The following is a 16645-nucleotide window of genomic DNA, read 5'->3' as shown; positions in this document are numbered from 1 at the left end:
ATCAGTACACTCTCAGTGGCATTGAACTTCCACTAAGTGAAGGAAGAAAAACAGCCGGCATGTTAATCTAATCATGGTCATGATCTATCAATCTAAGATAATCACCAAGAAATCAAAAGTCAAATAAGGAAATAAAATCTTTCTTTACACAGAGTGATAAGGTGAATTTTATAGATGCATTTAAGAGAAAGCTAGATAAACACCCAAGGGGAAAAAGCAGAATCACCTCTGTGTAAACCCTGCTTATCATACACAGCGTACAGCCAGGGCAAAACAAAGATACTGTAATTAACCTCTGCATTCTCAGGCTCAGAAGGAGAAAAAGCTGCCAGGGTTCTCACTTGACTCTCACTTGTTGGAAAGTGCATGTGCATGAACACTGAGCAAAGCTGTGATATCACATAGTCTCAACCGAGGCTTACAAATAAAGAACATCCACTTTAGTGACGGATGAGAACATGGCCAGTGTGTGAGAAGTATGGCATCAACATGAACTACTGACCTTCAGGACAGAAAGGGAAACAGAAAGTGAAAAGTTAAACTGAACTGGTGTGTGTAACAGATTTAAAAAATAACCTTTAACACTGGTCATCAGTAGCTGAAACTATTGGCTTTTTATATAACAAACTATTGGCCCAAAATGCCAATCCATCTGCACAGTACATAGCTGTGAGGTTGCATTACACATGTTTGACTAATTGTAAATATTTATCTGCTAACAATTTTTATTTTTAAAGCACAAGCAAGATGAAACCTGCCCCCTATGAAAATAACTACGTTATAAATGCAAGTTTGTATACGGCTAGCTACAATTTTGGCATCTCGGAGAAACAAGCGCCTCACTCCTTCCCTTGAAACTTGTCCAATATGTGAAGGCAGCTATTCCTGTCTGTCCATCTCAATGTTTCTCTTCCCACCCCCCTCCTCAAGAAACCCATTTAAAATCCATCTCCTTGACCAAGTCTTTGATCTCCTCCTCTAAATCCTTCCCCAATTTCTGTGCAGTGTCCAATCTTTTCCTTTTCTTCCATCGCAAAGCTATGTTAAAGGCTATATGTAGGTGTCAGTTACTCAGTGCTATTGGTGACCCCCTCTCATTTCAGTTGTTGCCTACAGTTTGGAGCAGCATCCGATAATCTTTGAACAAAAATCATCAATATCAGCATCCAACATCAAGCAGTCCAGGTACTTGTGGTTTAGCTCCATTTAGTTTGGTAAGTCACAGGGAGCGTTAAAACCTCCTAAATGTCCCAAAAAATTTGGGAATAATTTTTGAAGGTTTTTTTTTGTCTCCACCATCTATGTCCTTGGAATCTAGTGTTCTGTCACTTTGTTGCCCTGCAGAGGTGTTCTCTGTTTTCGAAGAGTCATCTTTCTTGTAGAAGACTTCGAACCTACTGTAAACCCGCTTCTCCTTTCGAAAACTATCCATCCTCTTAATTAGAGGGTCTATATAATCAGGTGACGTTTGCGATTTGCCTTTGTTCTTAATCAGGTTTTCAAGCCCTGATGAGATAGCAAACTGCTTTTTATCAGAATCTGTTTTGTCTGACTCGGGTGTAACCTTCTGCTCTGTTGAGCCTCCAGGACCATCAACCTCATTGGTGGTGGAATGCTGCACTTTGGCATTCTCGGCCCGGTTCTTCTGACTGTTGGCCGAGATTTGCTCCAGGATGACCTTGGTGTCATCTCGAAGGTTGCTGCTGTACAGGGCATTGGAAGTAGATGTGGAATACCTGCTCCCCTGGACAGTTTGTAAACTTTTGGTTGCTGTGGGATTGGTTGGAGGTCTGCGTAGTTTCTCCTCTTTCTCAGGGTTGGAAGGTACTGCCTCACTATGGACAATTTTTGGTGGTTTTTCAGGATTCTTCTCATTCTCTGTGGCTGAAGTCAGAGGTTGCCCTAGCTCTACATTGCTGGCCATTTCTTTTGATTTTGTGACACCAGGGAGGTTGACAAAACTTTTCCCTCGTAAAGGACTCTTTGGAATCAAATTCAAAACTTCAGGTTCCCCTCCCACCTCATCCTCTTTACTCCCTCTTGTGTCCAGACACACAGCAGATGAATGCATCTTGACCTTTGCTAAACTGTCATTGATCTGCTCTAATGTCGAGGTAGAGGAGGAGTGAACTTCAATGGAACCAGTGGAGTGTCTCAGACCCTCTCTGGGACTGGTGGCATTATTCTGAGTAGCTGATTCAGGAGGATGGTGTCCTGGTTGAGGTGAAGGCTCGGCATCCATCTGAGAGGGTTGGGGGCCTCGTTGAGGACAGGGTTGGGGTCCTTGCTGCCCAGAATTATTGATATTTCCAGATTTTTCTAGAGGCAGCTTTTCAGTTTTTGCTGATTGTATAACAGGTGATGGTTTAATTTCTTTAGATAATAATGTGCGCTGGGTCATTTTGTAAATGGCATCTTGAACCTTTTTGCTCAGTTGAAGGTCTATTTTTGGCTGTGCCCTAGGTTGGGCACTGGATTGCATGTCTGGGTCACAACTACCCAAACCAGAATCACTCTGCTGCTTACTCAGGTCCAAGCCTGGTGGCTTTCCAGCAAAAACCTCTTTGAGATTTGGTTGTGAAGTTTTGGCAGCCTCACTTGGCAAGATGTTGGCAGGCATTGAATGTTGGATTTGTTTGGTTTGGTCATTGCTGAGCACCTGCTTGCTACTATTTTCTTGAAGACCAGCAGTTGCTGTGGGTTCCTGAATCTCTTCAGATTCCTTTTCTTCATTCTCTTTCTGCTCCCTGATGCTCAAGGTCATTTTCCCTTTTTGTGAGATATGCTGCTCTGCTTTTGAAGAATTGAAGATCAGTGAAGAACGCAGCCGAGAACTCCTTTGTAACATCGGGTTAAGCTTACTACGCATGGATTCATGCTTTGCCAGCTTCACATTTTGCTCCTCGTTTCCTTTATCTGATGACTGAGACTGGCCATCAAACACATCTGTTTTGGGGTGTTTCAAATTGTATAGATCCAAGCGTTTATAACCTGTCATCTGTGGAGGATCTCTTAACAAGGTTGTCTCAAAAGAAGTAGTGTTTTTCCTTGAATCCTGAAGCACTTCATCGTTGCCCTGAGGTTCATCTGGTGCAGAAATGCCCTCAGCAAGCTGTTCTGTGTACTCATCTGGATAAGCACTGAGATAGGAGCCAATTCTCCATCTCCTCAGCCCATGTTTGGTGGGCTGATCTTCAGATTTTCGACCCAGACTTGACTCAGTGAAGAGCATTTTTGGATCCAGAACTTGTTTCTGAGTTGGAGACTTTTGGCAGGCATATGATTGGCCAATGTTGGGGCGCTTCTGTATTTTCAGACCCAATCTTCCATCACTCACCATCTCTAGATCACTTGAACCATGTCGAACTTCTTTGGAGGAGTGAGAAGGTTCATAGTTTATCAGAGGTGGATGGACTGGTAAACCATATAGGTAAGTCTCTTCACAATTCCTGGGATCATATCTGTGCCTTGGCAGTTCCACTGACTCATCATACTGATGCCTACCTATTCTGTTTTGCTTAATTCGTTCAAGCATTCCCTGACTATCTCTTAGATGCTGACTGCTTAAAGAGTGGATTCTATTCCTTATCAATGAAGGCTCTAAAGGATACATCTTTTCTCGGAACAATTGCTCAGATCTGGCATCTAATTGATCATAGTGCTCACTTATTCGTCCATATCGATGTTCCAAAGCATCATAACTTTCCAAAGTCCCTTCTGCATAACTTCTCCGTTTGAATGCATTCATTTCCAACCTCTTTGTCCTCAGAATAGCACTGGATGTGGGTTCAAACTGAATTTTCTCCTGAAAATGTGCAAACGGTTTCATGCAGCCTCTGATGCCCCCAACGTCCTCCTTGATGTGCCTTTGTCTAAAATTGTGTGGAAAGTGATCAGGATCTGAGTCTGCCCATGAATAGCCAGAGTGCTGTGAAAGCATGTCCTCTTGCTGCATGTATCTTGGGTTTTGTTTGTATCGCCGCCTATCAGTGGGCTGGTATGGTGCCACGGTGTAATAGTTATCCATGTCTGGCATTGGATTCTCTAACCCAGAGAGAGGGTTTGACTGGGCAAAAAGAATCCGAAATTCTTCATCAAAAATTGCCACAAGCTCTCCCTGAAACCGCTGAACAATACTGCGATGAATCTTCTCAAAGGACCACATAAAGCTGCAGGATAAGGAACAAAAAATTAAGAAGAACCTTTGCATGAATCAACACATTCAGTATCAATCATTGCAGAGTGATTACAGTCCTGTTCCCCAGAACCTTTCCAAAAACACAGAGCACTACACATACAAAAGCATTCTGTCAAACCTGTTGGATATGGGAATGGGGCCAGTGTAGTTTTAGATTTACCCCCTTCGTTGCCTAGTTAGTGCAAATGTGTGTTAAGGGATTATGCTCACATCTCAAGTTCATTCATGTAGGTCCTCACCAGGTAAATAGCCAACAGGCTGCAACACTGTGAGGAAAGGCAAATTGGTATCAACAGAGTGTGAACTCTTCAATTATGCATTAGAAACAGGTTTTTCCCATGAAAGATGGCTGTGTGCATTGAATGAGATAGTATCAGCCAGCATTCTGTGCAGTTCAGAGGTCAAGAATTCAGAGAGAGGATCAGCACAGACTGATACTTACCTGTAGGAGCCACAGAGAACAGCATTACAATCCACCAGCATGAACCGCTCTATCAAATTTCCAGTGAAGGACATCCCAGATCTGCAGTTGTAGGTTGATCCTGTTAATGTCCTCACTCTCAGGAACTGGAAAGAAAAGAAAAGTGAGCACAAAGCTTCCAAGCTACACAAGAGCACAAACATTCCCACTGCACCATGATAGCGAAGGTCTACCCAATCAGTGAGCCATTTGGGGGATTACTGGGTCACATCATACAAACACAGAACCATAGAACTGTAGACTCCATTTCTATTTACTCAAATTGTGGGATGCAGCGCTTGTCCCATTAAGCTCTCTTGTCACTCATTCAATGCCTTTTTCATCGATGGAGTAAAGCTGGTTATTGCATGAGCACTAGCAAATGTGAAGGTCATAGGGTCAAACTCTACAAAGGCAATTTGAACTTAATAAGCCTCATAAATTGTGGGCTGGGAACAGAAAAAAAACTTTTAAAAGAGCCCAACTGATTTACCAATATCCATCAGACATGGGAACTTGGCAGCCTTATGTGATCTAGCCCCACAGCACTCTAGTCCTATACTACATGACTGATTCAAAGCTAGCCAATCAAACCCTCAATGGCAAAATAATCACCGTGCTAAAAATGGTGAGTGGATGCTCCATCGCAGCCAATTCAATCCCCTTCGTGTTATCAAGCAATGACTGATGGCCCTTGGTACAGTAAAGGCTATGACCCTGATAACATTCCAGATGTAGTAAGATCACAGGATCATAAGAAATAGGAGGAGGAGGTCATTTGGCCCATTGGGACTGCTCCATCATTCAGTAAGATCCGGGCTGATCTGATTGTGGCCTTAACTCCACTTTTTTGCCTGTCCCCCATAATCCCTTACTTCAGGCTTGTCCAACCTTTTTGCTTGGTGGAGGAGGCACATTTGCACATTTTTCTCACTCAAGGGGCCAATGAGAACATTTCGGTAAGATAAGGTTTGGCACCCAACTTTAAAAAAAAGTTGGGTTTTAAGGAAAGAAACAAATGCTAAGCAAAAGTACCGATATGTCACAGCACTAAACTGTTAATTTAAAAAAGAGTAATTAATAAAACTGACCAGAGTGTGCGAGGGTCAGAAAGTGTGTCCAGCTCACTCCCAGTCTCAGGGTCCTCACTCACGCCCCCGTGAGTGGGTGCATGTTTATGTGTTGGTGTGTGACAGTGAGTGAGAAAGCTGAAACAGGGTGCATGGCAGATCGCACACCCCCCACCCCCCTCCACACACACATACACTCTCTCACTCGCCCACACGCTCCCACTCGCCCACACACTCTCAGCCACACTCTCTCAATTCCCCACACACTTACAGACACACTCCTTCACTCCCCCCCACACACACACACACTCTCTCCCCCCCACCCCAGACACACATGCTCACTCTCTCACTCCCACATACTCAGCACGGACTGTCTTTTCCTTGGCCCGCCAAAATTTTGCCTTCCATGGGCCAAACGTGACTTCGCATCCTCATCCCCACCCCCTTGGGCCAGACATGACTTTGCACCCCCACCCCTACCCCCCCAGGCCCCTCGTGACTTTGCACCCCTCCCAGGCCACCAAAACCTTGCTCTCCAGGAGTGGGACGTACCTGGCTCCAGCCCTGCCATACCTTCACTTCCCTCGGCACAGCAGCCCTCAGCACACTTACCAACACCGGTGTTCACTGCTCCTCCTATCAGTTTCTGATTGAAGGATCAGCTCCATGCAGAATCTTCCATTGAAACTCACCTTTTTGACCTGAATTTTGAAAACTGGCACTGCGGGCCACATAGAGGGGCCGTGGGCCAGAGGTTGGACAAGCCTGCTTTCATCCTTTCTCAATCAAAAGTCTGCCTAACTCAGCCTTAAATATATTTAATGTCACAGACTCCACTGCTCTCTAGGATAGAGAATTCCTGAGACTAACAACCCTCAGAGAATAAATTTCTCCTCACCTCCATTTAAATGGGAATTATTTTGAAACTGTGCTCCCTAGTTCTATATTCCCCCATGAGAGGGAACATTCACTTCGCATCTACCCTGTCAAGTCCTCTCAGATTTTACATTTCAATAGATCATCTCCCATTTTTCTAAACTCCGATGCGTATTGGCCACACTTACTCAACATTTCCTCATAACACCACCCCTTCGTAGAACCATAGAAAAGTTACAGCACAGAAGGAGGCCATTCGGCTCATCTTGTCCATGCCAGCCCGAGGACACCCATGTGCCCTCTCTAATCCCACCTTCCTGCACCCAGCCCAAAGCCCTGCAGCTTACAGCACTTAAGGTGCATATCCAGGTACTTTTTAAAAGAGTTTAGAGTTTCTGCCTCTACCACCAACTTGGGCAGCGAATTCCAGACACCCACTACCCTCTGCCTAAAAAAGTTCTTCCTCATGTCCCCCCTACACCTTCTGCCACTTATCTTGAATCTCTGTCCCCTGGTTCTAGAATTCTCCACCAAGGGAAACAATTTTATCCTGTCCACTCTATCTATTCCCCTCATAATTTTGTACACCTGGTGACTTATCAACTTTCAAGGATTTCAACCCTTCGAGTACTTCCTCTCTCTTTATGACTATCCGTTCCAATATCTCGCAGTGTTCCTCCTGGACTACTATATCTACATCCTCCCTTTCCTTTGTAAACACGGAGACAAAATATTCATTCAAAACCCTTCCCACAGCCTCTGTGTCTACACACAAGTTTCTATCTTCATCTCTGATAGGTCCCACTTTTTCCTTAACTAACCTTTTAGCATTAATGTATTGGTAAAACATCCTTGGGTTATCTTTAACTTTACTTGATAATCTTTTTTCATGCCCTCTCTTTGATTTCCTTATTTCCTTTTTTACTTCATCCCTGCACTTCTGATATTCGTCTAGGCTATCTGCAGTGCTTAGTTCTTTGTGCCTATTGTACACTTTCTTTTTCTGTTTGATCTTCCCCTGTATTCCTCTAGACAACCAGGGAGGTCTAGATTTGGCAGTACCACTCTTATTTTTGTAGGGGACATGTTCATCCTAGGAGTTGGCCTAATGAACCTTCTCTGAGCTGCTCCCAGTGCAAGTATATCCTTTCTTAAGTAAGGAAGCCAAAACTGCACAAAGGACTCCAGGTGCAGTCTTACCCATGTCCTGTAGTAAGATTTCCCTACTTAAATACTCCATCTCCCTTGCAATAAAGGCCAACATTCAGTTTGCTTTCCTAATTATTTGCTATATCTCCATGCTAGCTTTTTGTGATTTATGTACAAGGATACAACGATCCCTCTGTAGTGCAGTATTCTGCAATGTCTCTCCATTTAAATAATATTCTGCTCTTCCATTCTTCCTGGCAAAGTGGACAAACTCACATTTTCCCACATAATACTCCATCTGTCAAATTTTTCCCACTCACCTAACCTATCTATATTCCTTTGCATACTCTTTATATCCTCCTCACAACTTGCTGTCCTACCTATCTTTGTATCATCTTTAAATTTAGCTACAATACTTTATCCTGTGTGGCAGGTCCCTTTATCCAATCGTTAAGATAAGTGGTCGATCATATAGGACTGCGATCAGGAGAAATTACTTCTCAAAGGATTGTGAATCTTTGGAATTCTTTGCTCAAGAGGGTTGTGGATGCTCCACATGCTTGAATACATTTAAGGCTGGGATAGATTTTTTGGTCTCTCAGGGAATTAAGGGATATGGGGAGCAGGCAGGAATGTGGAGTTGAAGCCCAAGATCAGCCATGATCATAGTGAATGGCGAAGCAGGCTCGATGGGCCATATGGTATACCCCTGCTCCTATTTGTCTTCTTCACAGTTAAGAATCAACCACATTGCAGTGGCTCTGGAGTTCCATGCAGGGCAGACTGGATAATGACGGCAGATTTCCTTTCCTAAAAAGACATTAGTGAACCAGATGGGTTTTTATGATGATCTGGGAGTTTCACAAGTAACTAACTTTAGATTTATTAATTAATTGAATTAATGGTACTGCAGACAGAATTTATGGAGCTTGGTAGAAAATTAGCATGCAGGACCTCAAAAGTAGTCATCACAGAATCACACAATTGTCACGGTGTAGAAGGAGGCCATTCGGCCCATCGTATCTGCACCAGCTTTGAGCACTGTAACTTAGTGCCAATCTCCTGCCTTTTCCCCATAACCCTGCACATGATTTCTATTTAAATAATCATCCAATGCCCCCTTGAATGCCTCAATCGAACCTGCCCCCTCCACACTTCCAGGCAGTGCATTCCAAATCCTAACTACTCCCTGTGTGAAAAAATGTTTTCTCACCTTGCATTTGTTTCTTTTGCAAAATACTTTAAAACTTATTACTCCCAGTGCCATGTGCCAGTGAGTACAGAAATAGGCAGATGAATGCATGGCTGGGAAGATGCTGCAGGAGGGAGGGCTTTAGATTCCTGGGACTGGCTCTGGAGGAGATGGCACTTGTACGAGCTGGACAGGCTACACCTGAACAGAGCAGGAATGAGTTCCTTGCAGGGCATTTTATTCATGCTATTGGGAGGGCTTTAAACTAATTCGGCCAGGGAAGGGGTGGGAACCAGGAGAGAATATTACATATGAACGTACAAACAAGGAGGAATAGGCCATTCCTAGAATGTGTTAGGGAGAATTGCCTACAGCAGTATGTATCCAGTCCAACAAGAAAGGAGGCACTGCTAGAGCTGGATCTTGGCAATGAGGTGAACCAAATAGATCAAGTGTCAATGGGAGAACATTTAGGAGACAGTGATCATTGTATTATAAGGCTTAGGATGACAGTAGAAAAGAACAATGGGCAATCCAGAATAAGAATAATTAACTGGGGGAGAGCGGACTTCAATGGGGCAAGAATGGAGCTGGGCCGGATAGGTTGGAACCAAAGACTGGTGGGAAAAACTGTAGCTGAACAATGGGCTACCTTCAAAGAAGAAGAAATGGTTCAGGCACTGTCAAGATATATTCCCTCAAAAGGGAAAGGTAGTGCAAATAAATCCAGAGCTCCCTGGATGAAAAAGGAGATAGAAATTAGGATAAAGAAGAAAAGTGTGCTTATGACATGTGTCAGGTAGAAAATACAATTGCGAACCAAGAGGAATACAGAAGGTTCAGAGGGGAGGTGAAAAAGCATATTAGAGAAGCAAAGAGGGATTATGAGAAAAGACTGGCAGCCAACATAAAGGGAAATCCCAAAGTCTTCTATAGGCGTATAAATAGTAAAAGCGTGGTAAGAGTAGGAGTAGGGCTGATTTGGGATCAAAAAGGGGATTTACACATGGATGAAGAGGCTATGGCTGAGGGGTTAAATGAATACTTTGCATCCATCTTTACCAAGGAGGTAGATGCTACCCAGGCCATAGTGACAGTCGAGGAAACTGTCACTAGAAGGGCTCAAAACTGATAAAGAGGAAGTGTTGAATAGACTGTAGGTACTTAAAGTTGACAAGGCACCGGGACCGGATGAGATGCATCCAAGGATATTGAAGGAAGTGAGAGTAGAAATTGCAGGGGCACTGGCCATAATTTTTCAGTCTTCCCTAGACTCAGGGGAGGTACCAGAGGACTGGAGAATTGCAAACATTATGCCCTTGTTTAAAACAGGTTGTAAGGATAAACCCAGCAATTACAGACCAGTCAGTTTAACTTCGGTGGTGGGGAAGCTTCTAGAAACAATTATTCGAGATAGAATTGATAGTCATATGGAAAAATGTGGGTTGATTAGGAAGAGCCAGCATGGATTTCATAAGCGAAAATCGTGTTTAGCTAACTTGCTGGAGTTTTTTGAAGAGTCAACAGAGAGAGTTGATGAGGGTAATGCTCTTGATGTGGTGTACATGGACTTCCAAAAGGCATTTGATACAGTGCCGCACAACAGACTTGTGAGAAAAGTTATAGCTCAAGGAACTCACCAAGCCTCCTTAGACAGTGCTTTCCAAACCTACGACCACTATAACTTAGGACAAGGGCAGCAGATAGATGGGAACACCACCACCTGAAGTTCCGCTCCAAGCCACTCACTATCCTTACTTGGAAATATTTCACCGTTCCTTCACTGTCGCTGGGTCAAAATCCTGGAACTCCCTCCCTAACACCAAATGGACTGCAGCGGTTCAAGAAGGTACTGCCACCTTCTCAAGGGCAACTAGGGATGGACAATAAATGCTGGCCTAGCCAGCGATGCTGACACCCCATGACCGGATTAAAGCAAAATAAAAGGACAGCAGCAACATTAATATAAAATTGGCCGAGTTATAGGAAACAGCGAGTGATGCTAAGTGAATATTTTTCAGGCTGGAGGAAGGTTTGTAGTGGAGTTCCCCAGGGGTCAGTATTGCGGCCCTTGCTTTTCCTGATATATATTAATGATCTAGATCTTGGTATGCAGGGGACAATTTCAAAGTTTGAGGATGATACGAAACTTGGGAGTGTTGTAAACTGTGAGGAGGATGGTGTGGAGCTTCAAGAGGACATAGACAAGTTGGTGGAGTGGGCAGATAGGAGGCAGATGAAGTTCAATGCGGAGAAGTGTGAGGTGATGCATTTTGGTAGGAAAAGCATGGAGAGACAATTTAAATAAGGAGTACAACTCTAAAGAGTGTGCAGGAGCAGAGGGACCTCGATGTATATGTGCATATCAAGTGTGACAGAACAGGTGGAGAGAGCAGTTAATAAAGCATACAGCATGCTTGGCTTTATTAATAGGGACATAGAGTACAAGAGCGAGGAAGTTATGCTGAACTTTTATGGGACAATAGTTAGGCCTCAGCTGGAGTAGCATGTGCAGTTCTGGGCACCGCACTTTAGGAGAGAGTGTAGAAGAGATTTACAAAATGGTTCCAGGGATGAGAAACTTCACTTATGAAGATATGGTGGAGAAGGTGGGACTGTTCTCCTTGGAGAGGAGGTTATGAGGAGATTTTGCAGAGGTGTTCAAAATCATGAGGGGGCTGGACAGAGTAGATAGAGAGAAGCTGTTCCCAGTATTTAAAGTATCAAGAACGAGAGGGCACAGATTTAAGTAATTTACAAAAGAAGCAAATGTGATCAAAAAAACTTCTACACCACTGACTAAGCTGGCCGAGTCCTAAAGGACATAGCTGCTCGACTGGGTCTGCGGCAGGTGGTAAGGGAACCAACAAGAGGGAGAAACATACCTAACCTCATCCTCACCAACCTGCTTGCCTCAGATGCATCTACCCATGAGAGTATCGATACTGCACTGCACTGTCGTTGTGGAGATGAAGTCCCGCTTCACATTGAGGATACTCTCCATTGTGTTGTGTGGTGCTACCACCGTGTTAAATAGGATAGATTTCAAACACATCCAACAACTCAAGACTGAGCATCCATGAGATGTTGTGGGACATCAGCAGCAGCAGATTTACAACCCGTAACCTCATATCCCTCACCCTACCATTACCATCAAGCCAGAGGATCAACCCTGGTAAAATGAAGAGTGCAGGAGGGCATGCCAGGAGCAGCACCAGGCATGCCTAAAAATGAGGTGTCAACCTGGTGAAGCTAGAACACAGGACTACTTGTGTGCCAAACAGTATAAGCAACAAGTGATAGACAGAGCTAAGCGATCCCACAACCAATGGATCAGATCTAAGCTCTGCAGTCCAGTCACATCCAGTCGTGAATGATGGTGGACAATTAAACAACTCACTGGAGGAGGGGGCTCCACAAATATCCCCATCCTCAATGATGGAGGAGCCCAGCACATCAGTGCAAAAGATAAGGCTACAATCTTCAGCCAGAGGTGCTGAGTCGACGATCTTTCTTGGCCTCCTCCGGAGGTCCCCAACACCACAGATGCCAGTCTTCAGCCAATTCGATTCACTCCATCTCAAATCAAGAAACGGCTGAAGGCACTAGATATGGGCCTGACAAAATTCCGGCAACAGTGCTGAAGACTTGAGCTCCAGGATTTGCTGCGCCCTAGCCAAGATGTTCCAGTACAGCTACAACACTGGCATCTACCCGGCTATGTGGAAAATTGCCCAGGTATGTCCAGTACACAAAAAGCAGGACAAATCCAACCCGGCCAATTAACGCCCCATCAGTCTACTCTTGATCATCAGCAAAATAATGGAAGAGGTCATCAACAGTGCTATCAAGCGGCACTTGCTTAGCAATTACCTGCTCACTGACGCCCAGTTTGGGTTCCGCCAGGGCCACTAAGCTCCTGACCTCATTACAGCCTTGGTTCAAACATGGACAAAAGAGCTGAACTCCCGAGGTGAGGTGAGAGTGACTGCCCTTGACATCAAAGCCGCTTTTGACCGAGTGTGGCATCAAGGAGCCCTAGCAAAACTGGAGTTAACGGGAATCAGTCGAAAAACCTCCACTGGTTGGAGTCATACCTAGCACAAAGGAAGGTGGTTGTGGTTGTTGGAGGTCAGTCATCTCAGCTCCAGGACATCACTGCAGGAGTACCTCAGGGTAGTGTCCTCGGCCCAACCATCTTCAGCTGCTTCATCAATGACCTTCCTTCCATCATAAGGTCAGAAGTGGGGATGTTCGCTGATGATTGCACAATGTTCAGCACCATTCGTGACTCCTCAGATACTGAAGCAGTCCATGTCCAAATGCAGCAAGATCTGGACAATATCCAGGCTTGGGCTGACAAGTAGCAAGAAACTTTCACGCCACACAAGTGCGAGGCAATGACCATCTCCAACAAGAGAGAATCCAACCATCGCCCCTTGACGTTCAATGGCATTACCATCACTGAATCCCCCACTATCAACATGCTGGGGGGGTTACCATTGACCAGAAACTGAACTGGACTGGCCATATAAACACTGTGGCTACAAGAGTAGGTCAGAGGCTAGGAATCCTGCGATGAGTAACTCACCTCCTGACTGCCTGTCCACCATCTACAAGGCACAAGTCAGGAGTGTGATGGAATACTCTCCACTTGCCTGGACGAGTGCAGCTCCTACAACACTCAAGAAGCTTGACACCGTCCAGGACAAAGCAGCCACTTGATTGGCATCACATCCACACACATTCACTTCACCACCGACGCACAGTAGCAGCAGTGTGTACCATCTACAAGATGAACTGCAGGAATTCACCAAGGCTCCTTCGACAGCACCTTCCGAATCCACAGCCGCTACCATCTAGAAGGACAAGGGCAGCAGATGGATGGGAACACCACCACCTGGAAGTTCCCCTCCAAGTCACTCACCATCCTGAATTGGAAATATATCGCCGTTCCTTCAGTGCCACTGGGTCAAAATCCTGGAACTCCCTCCCTAACAGCACTGTGGGTGTACCTACACCACATGGACTGCAGCGGTTCAAGAAGGCAGCTCACCACCACCTTCTCAAGGGCAACTAGGGATGGACAATTAAAAAAAAATAAAAAGCGAGGCATCGAATCACAGAATCACAGTGCAGAAGAGGCCCTTCGGCCCAGTGAGTCTGCGCCGACATATGATAAACACCTGACCTGCCTACCTTATCCCATTTACCAGCACTTGGCCCATAGCCTTGAATGTTATGACGTGCCAAGTGCTCATCCAGGTACTTTTTAAAGGATGTGAGGGAACCTGCCTCCACCACCCTCCCAGGCAGTGCATTCCAGACCGTCACCACCCTCTGGGTAAAATAGTTTTTCCTCACATCCCCCCTAAACCTCCTGCCCCTCACCTTGAACTTATGCCCCCTTGTGACTGACCCTTCAACTAAGGGGAACAGCTGCTCCCTATCCACCCTGTCCATGCCCCTCATAATCTTGTACACCTAGATCAGGTCGCGCCTCAGTCTTCTCTGCTCCAACGAAAACAACCCAAGTCTATCCAACCTTTCTTCTTAATTTAAATGTTTCATCCCAGGCAACATCCTGGTGAATCTCCTCTGCACCCCCTCCAGTGCAATCACATCCTTATAATGTGGTGACCAGAACTGCACACAGCACTCCAGCTGTGGCCTTACCAAGGTTCTATACAACTCCAACATTACCTCCCTACTTTTGTAATCTATGCCTCGATTGATAAAGGCAAGTGTCCCAAATGCCTTTTTCACCACCCCACTAACATGCCCCTCCGCCTTCAGAGATCTATGGACACACACGCCAAGGTCCCTTTGTTCCTCAGAACTTCCTAGGGTCATGCCGCTCATTGAGGACTTCCTAGTCAAATTACTCCTTCCAAAGTGTATCACCTCACACTTTTCAGGGTTAAATTCCATCTGCCCCTTATCTGCCCATTTGACCATTCCGTCTATATCTTCCTGTAACCCAGGACACTCAACCTCACTGTTAAACACCCGGCCAATCTTTGTGTCATCCGCAAACTTACTAATCCTACCCCCCACAGCCATCTATGTTGTTTATATGACAAACAATAGGGGACCCAGCACAGATCCCTGTGGTACGCCACTGGACACTGGCTTACAGTCACTAAAGCAGCCTTCTGTCATCACCCTCTGTCTCCTACAACTAAGCCAATTTTGAATCCACCTTATCAAATTACCCTGTATCCCATGTGTATTTGCCTTCTTTATAAGTCTCCCATGTGGGACCTTGTCAAAGGCTTTGCTGAAATCCATATAAACTACATCAACTGCACTACCCTCATCTACACACCTGCACTACCCTCATCTACACACCTGATCACCTCCTCAAAAAATTAAATCAAATTTGTTAGGCATGACCTCCCTCTGACAAAGCCATGCTGATTATCCCTGATCAAACCTTGCCTCTCCAAGTGGAGATAGATTCTCTCCTTCAGAAATTTCTCCAATAGTTTCCCTACCACTGACATGAGACTCACTGGCCTGTAGTTCCCTGGCTTATCTCTACAACCCTTCTTAAATAGCGGAACCACATTAGCTGTTCTCCAGTCCTCTGGCACCTCCTCCGTGGTCAGAGAGGAATTAAAAATTTGGGTCAGAGCCCCTGCGATCTCCTCCCTTGCCTCCCTCAGCAGTCTGGGACACAAATCATCCAGACCTGGAGATTTGTCCACTTTTAAACCTGCCAACACCTCCAATACCTTGATAAAAGCAAAAAACTGCGGATGCTGGAAATCCAAAACAAAAACAAAAATACCTGGAAAAACTCAGCAGGTCTGGCAGCATCGGCGGAGAGGAGCACAGTTAACATTTCGAGTCCGAATGACCCTTCAACAGAACTAAGTAAAAATAGAAGAGAGGTGAAATATAAGCTGGTTTAAGGGGAGGGGGGGGCTCTACTTGTCCCACCCCCCCGTAAACCAGCTTATATTTCACCTCTCTTCTATTTTTACTTAGTTCTGTTGAAGGGTCATTCGGACTCGAAACGTTAACTGTGTTCACCTCCAATACCTTGTCAATCCCTTTATCAATTTGCTTATGAACCTCACAGTCTCTCTCCCCGAGTTCGATACCTTCATCCTCATTCTCTTGGGTTAAGATGGATGTGAAGTATTCATTCAACACTCTAGCGATGTCCTTTGGCTGCACCCATAGATTTCCCCCTTGGTCCCTTATGGGCCCTACTCTTTCCCTGGTTATCCTCTTCCCATTAATATACTTATAGAATATCTTGTGATTTTCCCTACTTTTACCAGCCAGAGCTTTCTCATATCCCCTCTTTGCTCTCCTAATTGCTTTCTTAAACTCCACCCTGCACTGTCTGTACTCCACTAATGCCTCCACTGATTTGCTTCCCTTGTGCCTGCTAAAAGCCTCTCTTTTCCTTCTCATCGTAACCTGAATATCTTTGGTCATCCATGGTTCTCTGGGTTTGTTACTCCTTCCTATCACCCTAGAGGGAACATGTTGAACCTGTACCCTCCCCCATTTCCTTTTTGAATCCCCCCACTGTTCCTCTGTATATTTCCCCACAAGTAACTGTTCCCAGTCTACCTTGGCCAGATCCTGCCTTATTTTACTAAAATCCACTCTCCCCCAATCCAAAACATTCTTTTGCAACTTGTCTATTTCTTTGTCCATAACAAACTTAAACTGTACCATGT

General features: G+C 45.0%; 1 protein-coding gene across 1 annotated transcript in view; it reads right to left on the bottom strand.

Annotated features, from left to right (window-relative positions):
• Positions 1 to 284: 284 nt before the first annotated feature.
• fam83hb (family with sequence similarity 83 member Hb) overlaps positions 285 to 16645 on the bottom strand; it is a 77192-nt gene continuing 60831 nt past the window's right edge. The window contains exons 4-5 of the mRNA XM_078535865.1: positions 4641 to 4765; positions 285 to 4169 (exon numbers count right to left, since the gene is read on the bottom strand). Coding sequence (XP_078391991.1) covers positions 1232 to 4169; positions 4641 to 4765 — 3063 coding nt within the window. The 3' untranslated portion in view covers positions 285 to 1231. The remainder of the gene's footprint in view (positions 4170 to 4640; positions 4766 to 16645) is intronic.

Source organism: Cetorhinus maximus, chromosome 3 (genome assembly GCF_964194155.1).
Source record: "Cetorhinus maximus chromosome 3, sCetMax3.hap1.1, whole genome shotgun sequence".
Lineage (NCBI taxonomy): Eukaryota > Metazoa > Chordata > Chondrichthyes > Lamniformes > Cetorhinidae > Cetorhinus > Cetorhinus maximus.
Note: the sequence above shows the minus strand (reverse complement) of the source record. Positions and strands in the feature narration are given on the sequence as shown.